Genomic DNA, 21,919 nt, shown 5'->3' with positions numbered 1-21,919 from the left:
ACACACACACACACACACACACACACACACACACACACACACACACACACACACACACACCACCACCACCATACCCCCCCCCCCCACACACACACACACACACACCACCATACCCACACACACACACACATACACATACACACCCACCCACACACACACACACACACACACACATACACACACACACACACACACACACACATCTTTCAAATCCAGGAAATATAAAATAAAAAATCTCTAACGCCATAGACATTAATTATATTTCATTGTTTTTTTCCTGTAATTGTACATCTTAACAGCATATATACGTTAAAATGAATGCAAATGAAAAATTCTTAAGCTTGAAAAAAATATACTCTATACAAAACTATTACTCACTGAACTTGTAAAATCTGTCCATACTGCTCCATTGAGCTTCATTCAGAAGTGTGTGAAAAATGAGATAGTAATTGCCATATTTAGGATTGTCATGATTTTGTTTTCTTTGTTGTTTTAACATACAGTTTACCATCTCTCTCTTGGACGTCAACTCCCATGTCTGTTAGCACTTCACTGTCAGCAATTCCTTGTCTCTGCATGTTAGCAATGAAAGCTTGGTTTGCTGGGTTATCTTCACATATGTTATGAATGGCAAAGATTGCCCACTGATTCATGACTGGGGAAGTATTAAGGAAGACACACTACAGGGTAGTAATAGATTTGTAATATTTCAATGAATTAATCCATCCATCCATCTACCTATCCATCCTACCATTCACCCATCTATCCATCTATCTATCAACTCAACCAAATGACCATCCTCTGGTTTATCCACCAACCCATCCATCCATCCATCCATCCATCCAGCCAGCCATCCATCCATCCATCCATCCACCCAACTACCAAGCAATCCATCATCAGCCACCCATCCATCCATCCGTCCGTCCGTCCATCCATCCATCCATCCATCCACCCAACCACCCACCCATCAAGCAATCCATCATCAGCCATCCATCCATCCATCCACCCAACCATCAAGCAATCCATCATCAGCCACCCATCAATCACTGACTTGGTGGATTAGTCAAGGAATGTGTACAGTAACCACAACAATGGTACTGTTTGTGAAACTATCCAGGCCAACCCACTGCTAGACACAACACAAGATATGATACAACTTTCTTCAGAAAGAATATTCTATGAGATATTCATTGTTTTTATACCAATGTATAGGATGACAAGATACTACTAAGTATAACACAACACTGTTTCATGAAAATCAATGATTAGAAGTACAAAGCTATACACAATGGTTACTTAGATACTGGTCAGCAAGAGGAGAGTAGACAGACTTGACAGACAGTGACATGATTCCCGCGCCATAAGGATACACAACAGCTCATGACACGTACAAAGAAAGGTACAAAGAAAATATTGGCAGAACATATTTGAGCAGTGACAATAGAGGGGAAGTCTATGATTTCAATTCACCCAACCCAAGTAACACTGTACACTGGCAACAAAACTTTAAATCCATGTGTACACACACGTAGTGTCAATGTGGTTGATTGATTGACAGCTGGGGGTGCTGTCACACACTTGTTGTATCTATTTACAGTCAGATATAATTACATCTGTGTAGGACTGATGATTGATGATGTTGTCAAGAAACAAGTGGACTAAGCTAGCTTTGCCAAGGTCTATGTCTCAAAGGATACAAGGATTGTATTCATCTACATTGCAGTGGTCTAGTAGTAATGGAATTCCTTCTGATTCACGAACCTGTAATTCAAAACAACACATGTAGACAGTGGTCATGTGTTTGTTAACAACACCCCCTTGCAAAGAAAGAGCAAGTCACAGAAGTCAGTGAGCATTAGGGCATTGACAGTAAAGTACAAAAAAAAAGTTTTGTTGTGGGTCAAAATAATAAAAAAATGGATTTTCTTTGGTGTTACTATATGAGAGAGTTTGGCATGTCACAACATGGAAGTAAAATGGTCACAAGAAATTGCTGTTTGTCAGTGGATTGTCACACTGTGAGGTATTACATAGGGTCTGTTACAGTCTATGTGTAAACTGAGAAAACGGGAAAGAAGAAAGAAAAACAGGCAGATGACACTCTGGGTAGATAAAATGAGACACGTTATTTTCATTTTGACAGAAACATGCATTGCAAAATCCATACCGTTACAGAGAATGTGTTATCACTGCAAACTCTTGCTGTTTATGACAGAACAGTCTTACTCTTTGGATAATGTCTAGAATTTATCACATGAAACATTTGCTAAAATCTTCTAAAAAGAAAGAATGAAAGGTGTACAGAGTTTGGGGGCATCTCTGAACAACAATTATTCATTTATTTATTTGTTTTTCTGGAGGCATTACTAGAGAGTTGGCAAGCATAGTTACTGGCTGGAAAGAAGATTTGGTGGGAACATCCTCCTGGACTAAGTATGAGCTGTCAACTATCTCATTGAAAGTGGATTGCTGTGTTGTTGTTTGGACTAGGGATTTAACAGGTGTGAGGTAGGCCATTGAGATAGGTGTGAGCAAAGACAAAACATCCTACCCATGTTGTCTTACCAGCTGTCTCAAAGGTCTAACACTTCAACCTAACAGATTAACTGTCTCTTTAGTAGTAGATCCTGAGGTGTCAATGCTACTTTATAAAACATAATCATCTCAATAAACAAATAAACACATCATTGGATATACTGATAGTCATTCACCTATAGCCCTTTGCCAGTTTGCTGGCTGAGTTTTCTTGTTTCAGCCAAGGGGTCTATGGTTTTGGTACACACTCTCCTGAGGTGTAAGTACACTTTACCAAACAATCCTCTAAAAACATAGACACACAACATCTGACTTTATGGACAGATATGTTACTACAAGAATAGGTTTTTTTCCTGCTACAACTTCCATTCCTTATTACCAGCAGGGTTACTAGATGTAATGTCACTAATCTTTACTAGTTTTGATCATCTGAACTACTCTCAAAAGAATAAGTAGAAGTAAAAGTAGTGTACCAATTCTCTCTACCACTCTGACATGGATTTCTTCATATTAGAAAGTTTACTTGAAAATGAAAACTCCTCAGAAACCTGTTTGACCCAGAGTCTTTGGTCTGCCTAACTAAAAAAAAGTATGGGGGGGGGGGGGGTACAATATGACTACAAGTGTATGAGGGCAGTCTACTACAGTGACAGGCTTGTAGTCTGTGCAATATGATGAAGTTCAAACATTTTTTTCACAAAGATGAGTACCAATTCTTCATGAATGGAAACTATGGCCACTTTTCTACTGTAAACAGCTAACAACAGGTGTCAGATAACATGTCTTATTTGAGCTTAGGGTGGAAACTTTCTCACACAAACAATGTACAACTTCTTGTGGTTGCAACGGTACAAAATCCATTTAATATTTCAGACTGAAATGAAAAAAGAAAAAAAAATGTACAAAATTGAATGCAATGATAAAAGAATTTTAGGAGTGATTATGATCGATACATATCTATAGCTTCAGAAAAGTGTGAGTTTGACATCCTGGGAGAATGATAGTAAGATGTCTTGGGAGAAAGATAGTGAAGAAATCTTGGGCGAAAAATAGACCAGACATCTTAGGAAGAGAGACATTACATGGGAGAAAGACTACAGATGTCTTGAGTGAAAGATAGCAAAGATGTCTTGGAAAGAAAGACAAGACAGATACATTGGAAGAAAGATAGTAGAGATGTCCTGGGAGAAAGATAGTACACATGTATTGCAAGAAAGATGGTACAGATGTCTTGAGAGAAAGATGAAATAGAGCTGAGGATTTGAATCTAAAAGATTTAAAATGATGGGAATACAGACATTCTGTTGGTTGGAGTATAAATGAATGTATGAATAGCACCTAATAGCTTAGACCACACACACTCATACACCCCTTACCTCCAGAATAAGGAGACTCAGAGTTAATGCTTAGATAAGAAGATACTTATAAAGATTGTTCAATGCTTCAACTCAGAGAATGTGACAACTTCCTGATTGTACTAAGTAAGTGGTACTGGTACAAGCTATTTAGTTGTCCTGATCAAGAACTCAAACCACCAACGTTTCCACTCCTTAATATTTGGTTTTAATACTCTCACAAAGGTTATTCTATCGTACCTATGGTGTTGTCCTAGTCCACCTGTTTAAAAAAAAGCTCTAGCAGACCTTGGTTTGACTAATTATGTCAGACTTTTAAAACACTGACTAAATGTTGAAACTACAAATACCACCTTAGACTATTTAGTTTTCTATTTGGCCAAGTTTTGATAACTGAGCGATGTCGCCAAAATCTTTTCCAAACAAAAGATTAGATGTCTTTCTCTTTTCACTCTACCAAATCTAGTGTTTGTAGACAAACTGTAAATGAAACCAAGCAATCAAACCAGATAAACGTCTACAAATCATCCACTCTCAAACTCAAATTTTATAAAGCCATGTACTACAGTACGACATTATCAACTACTGGACTTGACACTGTAGGTAGTCCCACTTTACGCAATTTGCCTATAAGGCTGTAATTTGACGCGAGTATTAAAGCAGCTTTCATCTCAACAAGGCATTGTGCAGTGAAGGGGCCTAGTATTTGGAAACTTCAATAGGGATGAAAAGATAGTGAAGGTTTCTGTAGGCCATCTATACCACTCTTATCATAGAATGTGCTCATGAATGTATCATATTGCAATTTAACCTCACATTGCCCATCTACTAATACTACTTTACGACCTCACAAAGTCCAGCCCTCTCTCAGTTACCCAAATCTCCCTGACTACTGTATAAACTGTGATACTTTGACACTTACCCTACTCACACACATATATAGTGAGTGGACGACTCCACCACCTATGCCCTACTACTAGTAGTATACCTTGTTGAGAAGTTGATATATGGCTACAACACGACAGCATTTTAAAATCTATTTCATATTAAAACATGTCCATGATTTCAGTTACTGAAAACATACAGTACTTGTAACTACTTTATGCCAGTGACATGATTGTTAAAAAATACATAAATATAAATGAATGATTGTAAAAAAAAAGGATGTTGGAACGATATGTACAGAGAATCTGTACTTCTTTCCTTTGTGTAATTTTCACGATGATTGGTCATTGTGAAACCATTGGAAGCATGCTACTTATTCCGGGTACACAGACACTAATTCAGATTGTTACAATCTTTAGAAATGAGTCGGTTCCATTTCTTTTACCTCCCTGTAATTATCAAAGCAATTGTACTCATGTTTTTCTGGGTGCTTGACAAAGACTATTGGAGCAATAGAGTCTTACAAGCTGTTTGCTGTAGGCATTAAGTTGGTTTTAATCCTCCCTTAATGCCAATTCTATGACTCTGTGTATCACACAATGAATTTTAAGTATACTCTACAAATAAGGTGGGTTGGGAGGGAGGTGGGAACATTTGTTCACTATAGACTCTTTAATTATAAACCAGCTTCAAAATAAAGTATTCTATTTCAATTCCCCCAGACTGCATTTCCTTTCATTTCTTATTGATATATTGTGAATGGATCTGAGAATTAACAAGTTTGGACAGCGATTCACTTAGACTACCTTAGCAGACAGACAGAAATGCAGACCATTTCCCAAGGCTACGGATGTCACTAAAAAACACAAACTAGCTCTACCTGGTCTAAAAAACTGATCAGAAGAGTATGCTTTTACAGGATAATGTCTGTTTTTATAGCTTGAAGTAAATGTCAACTATTTGAACTCTTGTGGCTGCAGCACAGGAAATGGTCAATGCTGTCCTTACAATAAAAAAAATCCCAATGGGCTCTAGAGGGCGCTATCACTACTACGACTTCAACTCCCATAACCTTGGGTATGCTGTTTAATCTCAATTATGTTCTTCCAAAAATCCATCCAGAAGGACATTTTTTTGACATTCTTTCTTCTTTGGATTCCTGCATATTGATCTAATGGCTTATAATAATAGGCATTAAAGACAGGGAAGTGGACTAATCTGTGAGATGAAAGGGCTGGATTTTAACTTACAAGTAAGACTATGCCAATTGTGCCATTTAAAAAAAATAAGTAGAACTCACATACACTGAGAAGGACAAGCTGAAACCAACGAAGGGATGCTGACAGAAAAGAAATCTCATAGAACTGTCAAGTATAATTACACAAGAAAAAACAGACACAGGTATGTAAAATATGCCATGGTCAAAACTTAACAATGTGAATTTGGAATATCACGTTTCAGCATATTATTTTTTCCCTATTGTTTTGTATACAAAATAAAGAGAAAATACGAGATTCTGCAATACAAGTTCATGAAGTGTGTTGTTAAAGGTTTAAGTAGACATTTAACAAGATAACTGGCTTTCAAGAGGTTAACACGCCCCCCACTAACTAATGCAGTTAAAACTGATCCATTGAAATCAACCACACTTCATTATTCAGCCAGTGCTTTATGTCATATCACACATTCTGCAAAGTAAGCAATATTAAGAATGAACTTTAAATTTCTTTTCTGGGCCATATTTGTCTTTTCACAAACTGTCACCTGTCAACCATTTTCTTCAAATTTCAAAGACAAGGCCCGATGGTGAGGCAAGAATGTAGAACAGTGGACTGATTGTATGATACATATACATTTGTATTCAAGCTAGGGAGTTTAGGGTAAGGGTTACATTACATATGAGAATAAGCTCAGACTCCCTAACTTCACACTGATTTGTACTGTCAGGGGTGATTGTCCTACATGTGCCCAGTGGTAAAGTACAATTATAGTTGTACCTTTATATTTTTTTTATACAAAAGTACATCTGTGTCACCACTCACCTTAGCCTCTTTGTGACAATGCCCCCCATTGACATTGTCATAAGTATGGTGAGAGTGAAAATGAAGAAAACTTATTTTTGCCAAAATTCTCATTGTACACCTTACATGTACAAACAATGTATATACTATACTATACTGTACTGTACTGTGGTCATTGGGTCTTTTAGTGGTTGACACTTCTTTAAATGCTAGGAAAGAGTGTAGAACAGTGGACTTCCTGTGCACTAGATACATATTTATACTCAGGCTAGGGAGTCATGTTTAAGGTCACGTTAAGGATCAGTTCAGAGTCCCTACATAGCAAAATCTCTGATTTCTATATACTAGTAGAGATGAATAATAATAAAAATGATCTATAAAGCACTAATATTTCAATAAAAATTGCCAAGACGCTCTATACAATACTAAAAAGTGGGGGGGGGGGGAGTGATCGAAAGTTAAACAATACCAATATATGCAAAAATACACAGATAGAAAAACATACCCAATTAATACAAACTACGGACAAAAAGTCCACAATTCCTCATTATAAGAACAAAATAATCAGACGTGGACATTCTTTAAAAAGACAAGTCTTGAGTTTTCATTTAAAAATGTCAATTTAATTACAATGTCTGCATAGATAGATGACTATGAGTGTAGATTCTGTGTCACTTGTAGAAATGGCCGATGTGACCTGATGTGTGTGTATGGCCAGACGCAGCGTACCTTACAGACTAAGTACATTATCATTCATCTTACACATGGCAAGGTTTGATAAGTTTTTTAAAACTTTATTTTCAGAGAAAATGGTTCCAGAGGCACATTCTACCATTTTATCTTTCAACTGAGGAAAAACGTTCATATGGTACCATCTTTGAAAGACTGTGGAAGGAGGGGGGGGGGGGGGGGGGGGGGTTAATATCTATTACGGTTGATCCCAAACTTTTTGTGGTAGTATACAGATGTTATCTATTAATATGAGACTTACCAAGTCTTGATTCTTCTGATTTCTGTAAGTCATATTTCCAATGAGACGAATCAAATCTCTCTTGAAGCCATAAGCTGGGTTATCAGCATCTCCCTCCTGACCACTTAGAGTTTGTCTGATGCTGAAAACATTGTCTCCACTTTTACCTGCTAGGTGAGCTTTTTGTAGAAGTTCTGAAATCAAACAAAATTATACACTTAAGTTCATCCCAGTTTGATGTACATTTGTATACTAACTTGAATAATAATTAGATATTATCAAATCCCCAGTATTGCTTCCAATGCAATTCAATGCAAAGAATGTCCAACTAACCTGGGCAATAATTTTCTGTATCACACCCTGACGCACTTTGCCCAAATATGGTAAGTGCATGGTGTGCTCATCGATATCTGTTTGCTCAGTGATTTAGTTTTTTTTAAATTCTTCACTATTTTATGTGTTTGTGAATAAAATAACATTTCCCTGTCAATGTATGTCAATATGTGATTCAAATGATGTGTTGTGCCATTACATGGCATATATGATAAAATCTTTACAGCCCAGATATGGATTTTTCAGCCCTCGGTAGTATGGCTTACGGACCCCTCCTAAAGTCAGGCCCTTTCGTTGTACAACTTTGGTCTGTAAAACCCATATCCAGACTGTAAAGATTATTATTCCTCAATATTTTTCTTCATTCAGTCAAGGAAAATATGGGTGACCTAAGGAGCCCTGTCACTATGAGTCAATGACAAGTAGTGACAAAACCCTTTAGGTCGAGTACTTTTTGGGTGAATGAAGAAAAATATTGGGGAAAAAATATAATTATACCTGCAAAAGGATAATTTATGCAAAATCAGGAAAATAATGGTGACTTTGAGCATTTTGACTCATGTAGCAAGTACAGGAGAATGGCATGATATTGAATGAGGCTCTAAATACCATTAGTCTTTAAGGTACATCGTGACGGGGCGCCCTCAAACATCGGCCAACCCCTAACATGTCTGTATCGAACTGCACTCTTCCCAGTGTTTCCAACCAGAAGAGGCCGGTGAGGGCGAAACGTCACGACGTATCTTACAGTCTATAAATACCATATGTTTTGTTCAATCATATTCAACTTGAATTGTATGTGATACAGCTATACCTATCACATACCTATACCTATCATATACCACATAGTCAGTGTAATGCTATGGAAGACAATATCATTCATAGTGATTCAATAACTTTCTACATTATGGCCGAGTACTGGGTGCTGTTAAGTCAGCTCTGGTCTCAAAAATGTGAAAATTCCTCTAGAGGGCTGATCAAGTAGTATACTTCTTAATGATAATTTATAACTAATTGATTCTTAAAACTGATAAAACACTCAGATTCACCCCATACAATACTAGCATATCATTTATGAAAGCCAAACCTGTATACTAATACTGACAACAGTTTCATGATAGTCATCACTTGGGGGCGCTGTTCTATTTATTGCCACAATCAGATTGAGTTGGTCTGTAAGTTAACATACAGTACTCTCAAGTTCAAACTCAGAGCAGTAAAAGAATGCTGGCAATGAAGTGATACCATTGAAATTAAGCAAGTTTATGGTTTTATCTTACCTAAAGCTATTTGAAGCAGTGATGTCCTTTCTTGTAAGATCTTGTATTGTCCTGGTATACTTGTTGCTACACACACAACTTGTAACAGCTGTGTTACTACCATAGAATTCTAGTGAATATAAGAAAGCATAAAAGCCACTAAATCTGTTATCTATAACTTTCATTCTATTTACTGATCACACCTTGTGTAATTACACCACAATTATTTCAAATCATTTCATAAAGAAATAAAAGTTTGATATCTTTCTGTCACAGTACACATATCTTTTTGTCAAACATGTTTTAATCCTATGTGTATACTGAGGCTGCAATGGACTGTATGCTCCCCAGGGAGTTGAGGAACTATAAAGGGCTGTTGTGCTGATATAGATCTGTGCCAGGGGTAATAATTGTAAAGCCTTTTTAGCACAAAGTGGGAAAGCGCTATATAAAATCAACATTATTATTATTATTATTCTTATGAAGAAATTGAGCTGATATAAGAATGTGTTTAAACACTCATATGGCACCATGGGATAGTACTAACAACTTATTGATACTGTAAAGAGAATTTTAGTAGGATTAACTAGTCTAGAGTTAGCATTACATGTAATTCTTACTGGCCAACAGATCATAGTAACAGAAACTGTAAATTCAGTCTAGAGTTTTGAGTTAATTTACTCTAGAATCTTCTTAACAGCAATTGATAATTTTGAAATTTTTGGAACACATACCACCATTGCGCTCTCTTTCCCTACTTCTTCAGAAACAGTTGACTGGAAAATTCCATTAGCTTGTGTTTCAAATATTTCAGCTAGGAATGCAATTGTAAATGCTGGAATTTTTACAGTTTTTGTTTGGTCAATGTCATCACACTGCTCACTTTCCTCACTCTCTCTAGTTGATGAGGTTTCTTCATTTGTTGCTGGATTGTCTAACTTTGCTGTGATTACATCTAGGAGAATTGTCTGAGAGGATAGTGAGAATCTTTCAAATTGTGTTAAGATGAACTCGTTACTTTGTAGCAATACTTCCATTATCATCAACCTACAAGAAAAGAAATACGTTCATTGTTAGATTTTTATAAAATCTTTGATGTCAAATATACTTTATTCAGAATAGACTCAATGCCCTAACTGTTCTTCTGGTACTTACACACAACTTTGTATCATGTTAAATTTTAAATTAGAACTTTACTTTTCCCAACTTTGGATGACATATTCTGGATAGATACTTAGCTACTTCTCATGTGAACACTCAAACAACTTTCCCCCACTCTGGTTGACTTTCTGTTTGACTGCTGTGTACAATTACAGTCTGTCTGTACACTTACCCCCACTCTGGTTGACTTTCTGTGGGACTGCTGTGTACAATTACAGTCTGTCTGTATACTTACCCCCACTCTGGTTGACTTTCTGTGGGACTGCTGTGTACAATTACAGTCTGTCTGTATACTTACCCCCACTCTGGTTGACTTTCTGTGGGACTGCTGTGTACAATTACAGTCTGTCTGTACACTTACCCCCACTCTGGTTGACTTTCTGTGGGACTGCTGTGTACAATTACAGTCTGTCTGTATACTTACCCCCACTCTGGTTGACTTTCTGTGGGACTGCTGTGTACAATTACAGTCTGTCTGTATACTTACCCCCACTCTGGTTGACTTTCTGTCGGACTGCTCTGTACAATTACAGTCTGTCTGTATACTTACCCCCACTCTGGTTGACTTTCTGTTTGACTGCTGTGTACAATTACAGTCTGTCTGTACACTTACCCCCACTCTGGTTGACTTTCTGTCTGACTGCTGTGTACAATTACAGTCTGTCTGTATACTTACCCCCACTCTGGTTGACTTTCTGTGGGACTGCTGTGTACAATTACAGTCTGTCTGTATACTTACCCCCACTCTGGTTGACTTTCTGTCTGACTGCTGTGTACAATTACAGTCTGTCTGTATACTTACCCCCACTCTGGTTGACTTTCTGTCGGACTGCTGTGTACAATTACAGTCTGTCTGTATACTTACCCCCACTCTGGTTGACTTTCTGTCTGACTGCTGTGTACAATTACAGTCTGTCTGTATACTTACCCCCACTCTGGTTGACTTTCTGTCTGACTGCTGTGTACAATTACAGTCTGTCTGTATACTTACCCCCACTCTGGTTGACTTTCTGTGGGACTGCTGTGTACAATTACATTCTGTCTGTATACTTACCCCCACTCTGGTTGACTTTCTGTGGGACTGCTGTGTACAATTACAGTCTGTCTGTATACTTACCCCCACTCTGGTTGACTTTCTGTCTGACTGCTGTGTACAATTACAGTCTGTCTGTATACTTACCCCCACTCTGGTTGACTTTCTGTGGGACTGCTGTGTACAATTACAGTCTGTCTGTATACTTACCCCCACTCTGGTTGACTTTCTGTCTGACTGCTGTGTACAATTACAGTCTGTCTGTACACTTACCCCCCACTCTGGTTGACTTTCTGTCTGACTGCTGTGTACAATTACAGTCTGTCTGTATACTTACCCCCACTCTGGTTGACTTTCTGTGGTACTGCTGTGTACAATTACAGTCTGTCTGTATACTTACCCCCACTCTGGTTGACTTTCTGTTTGACTGCTGTGTACAATTACAGTCTGTCTGTACACTTACCCCCACTCTGGTTGACTTTCTGTGGGACTGCTGTGTACAATTACAGTCTGTCTGTACACTTACCCCCACTCTGGTTGACTTTCTGTCTGACTGCTCTGTACAATATATTCCATTATAGCTTGTCCATCTGGGTGTTTGATGAGTTGTTGACTAGTCACATCATTCAGACAATTATAAATAACCATACATATATACTGTGATGCCTTCAAATCTCCAAACCTGAGGATACCACTGTTGGGTTGAAATTTAAAAAAAAAAAAAAATGGTTTTGGACAAAACTTAACAAAAGAATTCTACTTATCCCTTGATATATCTCTTTCTTGTCGTTGATTTTAATAGAAAAAGTGAGGTATAATATATATTTAAAAAGTTTATTCATGATGACAGCATATAGTTTAGAACAGAAAAGATGAAATTTAAGCATCATAACTACCATACAGACACAATCAATACTGACGCTGTATATAGACATTTCAGAAATGAATAGATATCTAGTAGAAATCTAGCAGGAGCTGATTAAAAACAGTGTCATTTTATTCTACAAATTGAACCCGTAGTATAAAGACAGAAAGTAGATATTCTGATACAATAGTATAAAAGTCATGAGTATCTTTACTTCTTAGGTACAAATAATTATTTGCAAACACTCACAGTAAAGTCTTTGGGAAAAGTGTTTGCCAAGCTGTCATCTGTGTACTCTGATTGCCAGCCACATAATTTCCAATAAATTGAATAGCACATCTCACTGCCACAGCTTCCCCTTCAGATTGTTCTCCTTGTGACGTATACAGATCAAGTAACTGTTTCACAACTGGTAAAATGTTTACTGTGCTGTAAAGATTATATTTTGATGCCATTCAATGAATTCATTTACAATGTACTTTACATTATGTTACAATAGGGATGGCTTTAATACTTAAACTCAATATCTTTCATGACCTGACTGACCCTACTGGGTATATTTCTTCAATCTGGTGAAGTGATAAAAAAATTGACACCTACTACAGCAGGATTAGACAAAAATCATATCACTAATTGTACAGTGGTGACCAAATGAGGGCAAATCTGAGTGAAAATTATCACTTATTGCTGAAACATGGGAAATGTAATACAATAAACGGCTCTAAGTTTCCTGCTGACATTGTATGTATGATTATGAAATGAAAATATCACCAACATGTACACATACACTTACTCTTTAAAAAACCTTTTTTTAAAAATTATTCTTAACAACTTAGTGACTGGCCCATAATTTGTAAGGTATTATGATGATAAACATAGAATTAAGTACAGGCACCTTAATCAAGCAAACTTGATCTTTTGAGAATGTCTATATAGATAGCTTGGTAATGTCTATATATTTCACTCTGTCTGTCTGTCTGTCTGTCTGTCTGTTTGTTTGTTTGTTTGTCTGTCTGTCTTTGTCTCTATCAAGATGAATGACTGGGCAGCCATCTTTGTCAGACATTGTTTTCTGAGGCAAAACTTGCATTTCCCTACAACGTTTTGTAACATGAAATCATTTATTAAGAGACAGTAATCCACTTGGACATTAAATAAAAATGTAAAACAAATCACAATATACAATTTAACAATGTTGAAGCCATGTTCCAAATTGCAAAGATAAAAAAAAACATGTAATTGTTCTGTAAAACCCTTATCTCTGGTTATACTGTGAACCAATCATATATCAGACATATCCCCAGTACCTTATCAGGTCTTGATTCTGCTTACACTGTACACAACTGTTACGTAGAACTCTAAAGCATTCACAGCACAGTTCAGTTTCTGATATAGCATCACTGTCATTTGTTGAATCACTGTTACTACTCATACTGAGTTTTGTACAACACTCTATAAGAATCTTCTTTACGTGTTCCATAGTTTCCTCTTTGATTGCTTCCCTATTGGACACAAAAAATGATCCACAATGTAATTACATAAATTTCTTCCTTCAGCTGAAAAAACTTAGTAATGAGTGACCAAAACTGAAGATGTGTGGTTTTATAACATTTGTGTTCTTTATAGTATTTTCCAACTGAAAGAAGATAACTATAAAGGGAAAATAGGATATATTGATAGAACTCCATGGCTTCATATTGTATGCCCTATCATCCAATGTAAGGCAGTGGGGTTGGCTGGTATGGCATACAGAACTGATTTTTGCAAGTGATGCAGGGTATACTGTGGCCATATTTTTTTGCTGGTTCGAGTATGTAAGACAAATTTTACTTTTTAGATCATGTCAACATGTTACGATTTATAATACATAAATTCTACTTAATGTAAAAAAAAATTGAAAACAGGATGATCTCAACAAAACTCAATTCAAAGGTTTTCTAAAAGTTCTGACTAATATCACCCTATTAACAGAACATTATCAGATAAACAAATGTAAAAGTAAATACACATGTATTTGATTTTGTGAGTTTGCTTCGCTTTAATGGGAAAACTTTTAAAAAATGAAAAAAAAAACATTTGAAATTATATTTCGCCTACTTTATTTACGAATTAATTTTTGTTTTTAGGAAAAGCCCAGGTGTTACTAGTATTTCGTCAGAAACTGGTAATGATCAATGTTATACCTATTTCTAAAAGATATATTTATGAAGGCATATTTAACACCATCGTCGTTTACATGCCCCTAAAATTGCAGACGGATCGATTTATGTTGACAAAATTATGAATGACACACTGAGCAATGGAGGCCAGCAGTGCTATGTATATTATATACCTCGCCTTTAAATGTAAATACGTTATTCCTACATTCGTACGAGTCATCCTTTAATCTTTATTATGTTCTCGAGTAATCTCGACCGAGAATTACATCGGGACTAGATTCTAAGACCATTACTTTGTTACTACATTAGTAGTAAATGTCAGAATCGAGTCAACACTTAAATGTGTACTGCAGCTGTGCAACTTCAGCTGAATTACTCGTCATATTACAATTCGAAGGACTTACCTGCTTATGTTCTTCTTAAGTTGTGTGGTCAAATTTTTGAGAAGAACAAGATATTGGTTATATTGACTTTTCTTGGTGTCTTGATCGAAAGGCCACATTGCAATAAGCTTCGCCATACTGTCTTCAAGTTTCGGAGAAACTTCGGCGTCGTCCGCCATTTTTACGACGCTTGCAATAAGCCTAGAGCTTATGTTATGCACGATATGATTGGCTAGTTATAGTTGTAAAGACGAATGTAATAGGTGAATATGACCCCCTCGTTTAGGTCATAGAGGTCATAAACGTGGTTGACGTATGTACGTTTGAAAGTAGGGTCGTGGCATAAAGTAGGACAGAGTCGTAGCTCATTATTAAATTGAGGGAAAATTTCGAAGCATGGCGACTATCAGGTCTCTCAAGGTAAGTGAATATCCAATGTAAACAGAGCATACGTTTGTTGTTGTCAAACACATCACGATCCCACTGGGAGTGGCGGGATTTCACATCACATGGCGTAGATTCTGAGAGGCCAGGCATACATGTACGTATGTAACCACAGCATGCCCTTTCTGATAACCACTCTACCGATATGATACGTACGTTCATTTAGGCTTGCACTGTAGTGGCACGTGTAAGTATATTACGGGCTTCTCAAGAGTTCGATCAGTTCTGATCTGATGCTTCCCTCACATGCCTCACACTTTGTACATACAAGATGTATTAATCTACGATCTATGTTCATAAAAATTTATTTATATATATATATATATATATATATATATATATATATATATATATATATATATATATATATATATATATATATATATATATATGTATATATATATATATATATGTATATATTTATGTATATATAAATATATATATATTACAATATATATATATATATATATATATATATATATATATATATATATATATATATATATATATATATATATATATATATATATATATATATATATATATATATATATTTTAAACAGGGGTGAACAAATCCACTGGTCCGAGGTCCGGGACCAGTGATTTTTTTGGGCGGACCACACAAATTTGACCTTGTCTGGTCCGTCGAACCAATACCTTAAACTGTAAATAATCATGTTAAAAAGTAGGAACAGCAACAACTGAATGTGAACAAACAAGAAATATGATCACGATGGAGCTAAAACTACAAGCCTTGCATGACCTTTCGATGGGTCATGAAGTATTATCAGGTGACTTCCGACTTCAAACCAGCAATATGCTATAGAGAGGGGGCCTGAACTTTGACAGTTGAATGACTGGTGGTGCGTCAATACGTCATAGCAGCGGCCTTACATCGTAGTTTATTTCACTGAATCAACAACAATGTGAAATGATAGACAGGAGATAACACTCAACGCACATGTGGCTCATATCATTACTAGTAGGGATATACCGGTTTAGGGACACAAGAATTAGGAAGACAAGAGTAATAATTTCATTGTATAATAATTATAATGTATCAAATGAAACATTTTATTTGCTATCATTCTGTCAGCATTGATTGTATTATTGTTTTTATTCATAAAGGAGCTTCAAATGATTTATAGTAGAACCCCTTTCATGAAATGAAGTCATCCAAATGACGCACAAACTTCATGTTATCCCACAAAAGTCCGGGACAAAAGTTACAAAGTAATATATATATATATATATATATATATATATATATATATATATATATATATATATATATATATATATATATATATATATATATATATATATATATATATATATATATATATATATATATATATATATATATATATATATATATCACAACTTGTCTGATGATCGCACTATGCAGTCTGATGATCGCACTATGCGTGAAACTCCGAGTTACAACCAAGAAAGAGTTCCAGTACTACCAAAACTATATATGTATATATTACTACCAAAACTATATATATATATACATTTTGTAAATATATATATATATATATATATATATATATATATATATATATATATATATATATATATATATATATATATATATATATATATATATATATATATATATATATATATATATATATATATATATATATATATAGGCAAAGTGAGATTTGTATGCTAAAAGGTGGGACTTGGATGTGTATTCTTTTATTTCAAATATATGCCTAGGGGTGAAAAACAATCTTTAGATTAAAAGCATGGGGTAATATACTAGTAATATATAGACTACAGCAAACTGATTAGTTTCAGACTTCAGTAGTATGAGTTTAATATCTAGAATATCTATAATCTAACTAACAGTCAACAATGTTAATGCATAAGATGTAAAGCAGAGAGACAATATTATCTGAAGTTATCATGAATATATGTGTATATTATATAATATTATATGTGCTGTATCTTTTACATTTATCTTTAACAGAATCTGGTTGGCTTGGTGACAGGAGGTGCATCTGGTCTTGGGAGAGGAACAGTAGATAGACTTATCAAACAAGGTGCTCGTGTTGTCATAGTTGATTTGCCAGGATCTGATGGTGAAAATATTGCTAAAAGTCTGGGTGAAAATTGTTGTTTTTCACCTGCAGATGTAAGTCATTGTATTTACTTTCACTATGTCCACTTTCAAAGCCTGTCAATTCTTTGTATAACAATACCATCAATGTATAGTTTTATTTCTCTGTAAAAGCATTAATTAGATATAATACTACTGATAAGTTAATTTACTACCACACTCATTGTTTTATACACCTTCCTGTTTTTGGTGAATGTATTTATTACAGTGTTCGATCTAGGCCGCGCCATTGCGCAATTTGCACTAAAAAAAATCCATTTGGCCACTATTTCTAAAGTCTGTGCGCCTTTTTGGGCGCAACAATTTGGAGTCCGCATACGCCCTATGTATACAACATTGACAGGTCACAAGCTTTTCGAAACTCGTCGTAATATACCTCATACCGAAAATTAATTACCCATCTCTCTTTGTAACTTCACATGTATCTATACAAATGCATATAAAGGATGTAACTGCAAAGGTTGTCGGGTAATCAGGGCTGAGGTTAGTCTACATCTTAGGTCAGCGTGTGCAAATCACATGCTTTTCATTTTCAAAATGGACGACCAGTCAGTAAGTAATATTAGCATGTGTTTTTATAGAGACTACCCATGTATTTCATGTTTGATGGTACCCGGTGTTTATTGTATTAAGAGGAAATGATGAAAAAAATGTCAGTTTATTTTGAATACATGTAGTTGGTAAAAATCAAATCATTTGAATAGGAATTCCTTAGTGGTCTTTGTTTTTGTCTCTCACAGAAGACCTTTATGAGGAATCTGAAATATTAGGAATATTACATATTTGTGAATTTTTCCATTGTTATTACCGTATACCTTTTCCTCTTCTCCAGGTAACATCTGAAACTGATGTGACCAATGCTATACAGCTGGCTAAGTCATCATTTGGTCGTCTTGATATTGCTGTTAATTGTGCTGGGATAGGTGTTGCATTTAAAACATACAATTTCAATAAAGACAGGCCACACTTGTTGGAAGATTTTCAAAAAGTTCTCAATGTAAGTATTAACAGTTTTAATATTCAGTTTTACATAAGGTAGTTTTATTTGGTGGACAACTTAGAATCTACACATTATCAGTTCACAGTAATGTTCAAGCTTAGCTGCTGCCATTCCTTTCTTCATAGCTAATGTCCTTGGACAAGACTTTAACTGCCACTTGATAGATAACATAACAACACTTTTACTGCTGAATACTACATGACTGTTATTTAAGGAAGTTCCAAAAGTGAATGAACATAAACAAAATTATTAACTGCCACTGTGTCCCAATGCAGTTGTATATACATGAATATCTGGTAGGATATAGGTTGCCATGTGAGAGATTGAATCCTATGTTTGTAACAATGGCTGCAATGTATTGTATACTCTCTAGTGTTGGTTGAGAAAGTGTAGTGAGCGCTTGTGCTGTTATAGATCTGTGCCAGTGATAATAATTGTAAATCGCTCTGAGGACTGTTGGAAAGTGCTATATAAGAATTTTCATGTATATCATGATTATTATAAACCATAACTTGACTGTAGTATATTCAGGGTAATGATGATGAAATCAATGATAAAAATCCATATAGCATAAATGAGAATAATGCAATACCAGCATGATATAAGAGATATGTTAATGACTGTGGTTACATGTATATTGTTAACTTATAGGTGAACACAGCGGGTACCTTTAATGTAATTCGTTTAGCTGCTGGTGAAATTGGTAAAAATGAACCTGATGCTGATGGTCAACGTGGTGTGATCATCAATACAGCCAGTATTGCTGCATTTGATGGTCAAATGGGTCAGGTTGCATACTCTGCATCTAAGGGTGGTATTGTAGGAATGACACTACCAGCAGCTAGAGACCTAGCCTCACAAGGGATCAGAGTCAACACTATTGCACCAGGTATGTCAATTCTTTATTAGAGAGGTTTAGATACACGTTAGAATGCATACGAGAGTATTATTGTGCAGGCGTACACGTAGTGACACATACAAAGTTGTGTTAAGTTACGTGTTCAGACCACAAACGTGAAAGACATGGGAATGGTACGTGCATGTTGGCATCTTTTGTCCAGACGGCTATTTTTGTCATTTTTCTTGCAACTACTCAAAGGGAAAACCGAGAAATTAGTTTTCAGATACATTTTCGAACTTTAACATAAATATTACGACATTTAATACAAGAAAAATGAAAATATCTTAAAAAGTATTTAAAGTAACGTGTAGACTGCCATCATCTGATACAGAATGCATGGATTACTTTGAATCGAGTGACTGTGATGCTAGGTGTATCGAACACACGTAAATACGTGCATCTAAACCTCTCTAATGTCTGATTTTATTACCACGTACTAATCCTTCTCATTTTGATATCAAACCATAGTAAACCTGTCATTGTCTGTTCTGTAACTTGTGTACTTGTAAAGCCAACATCATCACTGCATGGAATGAAAATATCTAGTAAAAAAGCATTATCATTTTTGTAATGCTGAAATTTGTGGTCCAACTTGCAAAGGCATTACTGTGAAAGCAAAAGCTTTACTCTTACAAAATGAAAGTGTTATAACTTATGATGATATTTGAAAATGATATGACATAATTTATGCATGTACAGTAGTCTGCTAGTAAGCCTTTGCTAAAGGACAACTAAGGGGAGTCTACCTATCTCCTGTCAATGTTTGAGAAGTGACTCTGAGCAATAATGTAAGATGGGATATGTGTATTTATTCATAATTTAATTAACATGTCACTTGATATTGTGTTGTAAGCATAACAATATGGCTATTCATACATATAATTAGTATACTAGAGAGAGATAGTGAATTATTCAAGCAAACATATTGACCACTAAGTCTTGGTTCATCTTAGTCATGGTTCACTGATGGTGCCTCCCAGGGTAGGTTACCTGCAACTAGAGCTCCAAATATATATACTGGTTTATCCAAAATGTGAAGTTTATGGTTCTGTAATATTCTCAACCTTTCTTACAGGTTTGTTTGATACACCATTGCTAGCAGGTTTACCAGAGAAAGTACGCACTTTCCTAGCTCGTCAGGTACCATTTCCATCTCGACTAGCTAGTCCTGATGAATTTGCACATCTTGTACAGTTTATCATAGAGAACCCAATGTTGAATGGTGAAACTATCAGATTGGATGGAGCTCTAAGGATGCAGCCATAACTTTCAATAAATCCTCAGTAATTTATAAATATGAACTGTATCAGCTTGTAATAATATGAAATATTTGGTTAAGGGACCAGCTATCGGTCTGTCTGCAGTGGTTATGGGATGGAGCGTCTGTCTCCTGAGTTGATGTTGGCTGAATACTTTAGGATCTTTGTATTTTTCAAAAATAATGATACATGTTATTGTGTAATAACATATACCTACCTTTTAGCAAACAGTATAGTGTACAAGAATATCATACTGAAAATACATGGATACTGTGGTGGTAGGTGATTATCTGTTTATTAATGGCAGCTTGTCCATGTACTTCTCATCATAAACAACTAACATGTACAAGAAAACAAAGCAAACTATGACACACCTGATATTCAGGCAAATATACCACAGAGTACTCCAGTTATTTTACCTTGGTTTACTGCTTATTTAATGGTTTAAGTTATGAACACGTCTATGGACTTTTCATGAGATTACCCTCCTCTGTTACCAGGGTTTCCAATCCTATCAAACAAATTTTCATGATGGTAGTGTAGGTTATTATACCTGCTTGTGTGCTGCTGTTACTACACATCACAATACTGTCAAAGCAGAACTTACTGAGAATCTTATAGTGCCTTTCAGAATGTTTCTTATTTTTTACACTGTCTGATGTCAGTGTTATGTATCGTAGTTTCAAGTTCCAAAAACAGGAGTTGTTCTCCCCCCCCCCCCCAAAAAAAAATAAAATATCAAAGAAATTCCGTCAACTGTGTTTATATTTGTTTTGCATGTACTGTCATTGAATTGGGAGTGTGTTGTGACACCTGGTAGCTCATCATAATGGCTCACCATGTGGTGACACCTGGCAACTCACTATTATTATATTATTATGCATATAGATTGAAATTGCTATGGACTAGTTTGAGATCCATTAGTGTGAAAACAATGAGTAACTTCTACTTCAAAATACCTGTAGAGTTGAGGGTTAGGATATACCAGAGTGTGGATCGTAGACTATGTATACACTGACAAATCAAAGCTGTACATTATTAGTGTGACTTGGTATAATCCAGAGTGTGAAATCTAAACAGCTAAAAATGAAATATTCGTAATCAGACTGAATATTTGTTCATTGTCTAGACAAAAACACAACTAAAAGGAACTATGTGTGTAACCCCAAACCACTCATTGTTCATGGCTGAATTATGGAACAATAAAGTTTGTTTGAAGAACCAA

The 21,919-nt window shown here is 35.6% G+C and overlaps 2 protein-coding genes across 2 annotated transcripts; one reads left to right on the top strand and one right to left on the bottom strand.

Annotated features, from left to right (window-relative positions):
* Positions 1–467: 467 nt before the first annotated feature.
* Positions 468–15,127, bottom strand: LOC144441722 (ataxin-10-like). Its single transcript, XM_078131115.1, has 9 exons — positions 14,981–15,127; positions 13,725–13,919; positions 12,667–12,846; positions 12,079–12,246; positions 10,093–10,405; positions 9,380–9,488; positions 7,788–7,960; positions 1,698–1,761; positions 468–655 (listed from the first exon to the last, which is right to left on the bottom strand). Exons 1-9 carry the CDS (start codon positions 15,094–15,096, stop codon positions 468–470), a joined length of 1,506 nt encoding a protein of 501 aa, XP_077987241.1. The 5' UTR covers positions 15,097–15,127.
* A 144-nt stretch (positions 15,128–15,271) lies between these two features.
* On the top strand, positions 15,272–21,919 carry LOC144437163 (3-hydroxyacyl-CoA dehydrogenase type-2-like). The gene is made up of 5 exons (XM_078126036.1): positions 15,272–15,379; positions 17,385–17,549; positions 18,367–18,531; positions 19,186–19,423; positions 20,511–21,919. The coding sequence occupies exons 1-5, from the start codon at positions 15,356–15,358 to the stop codon at positions 20,699–20,701; spliced, it is 783 nt and encodes a 260-aa protein (XP_077982162.1). The 5' UTR covers positions 15,272–15,355; the 3' UTR covers positions 20,702–21,919.

This window comes from Glandiceps talaboti, chromosome 1, assembly GCF_964340395.1.
Source record: "Glandiceps talaboti chromosome 1, keGlaTala1.1, whole genome shotgun sequence".
Lineage (NCBI taxonomy): Eukaryota > Metazoa > Hemichordata > Enteropneusta > Spengelidae > Glandiceps > Glandiceps talaboti.
Note: the sequence above shows the minus strand (reverse complement) of the source record. Positions and strands in the feature narration are given on the sequence as shown.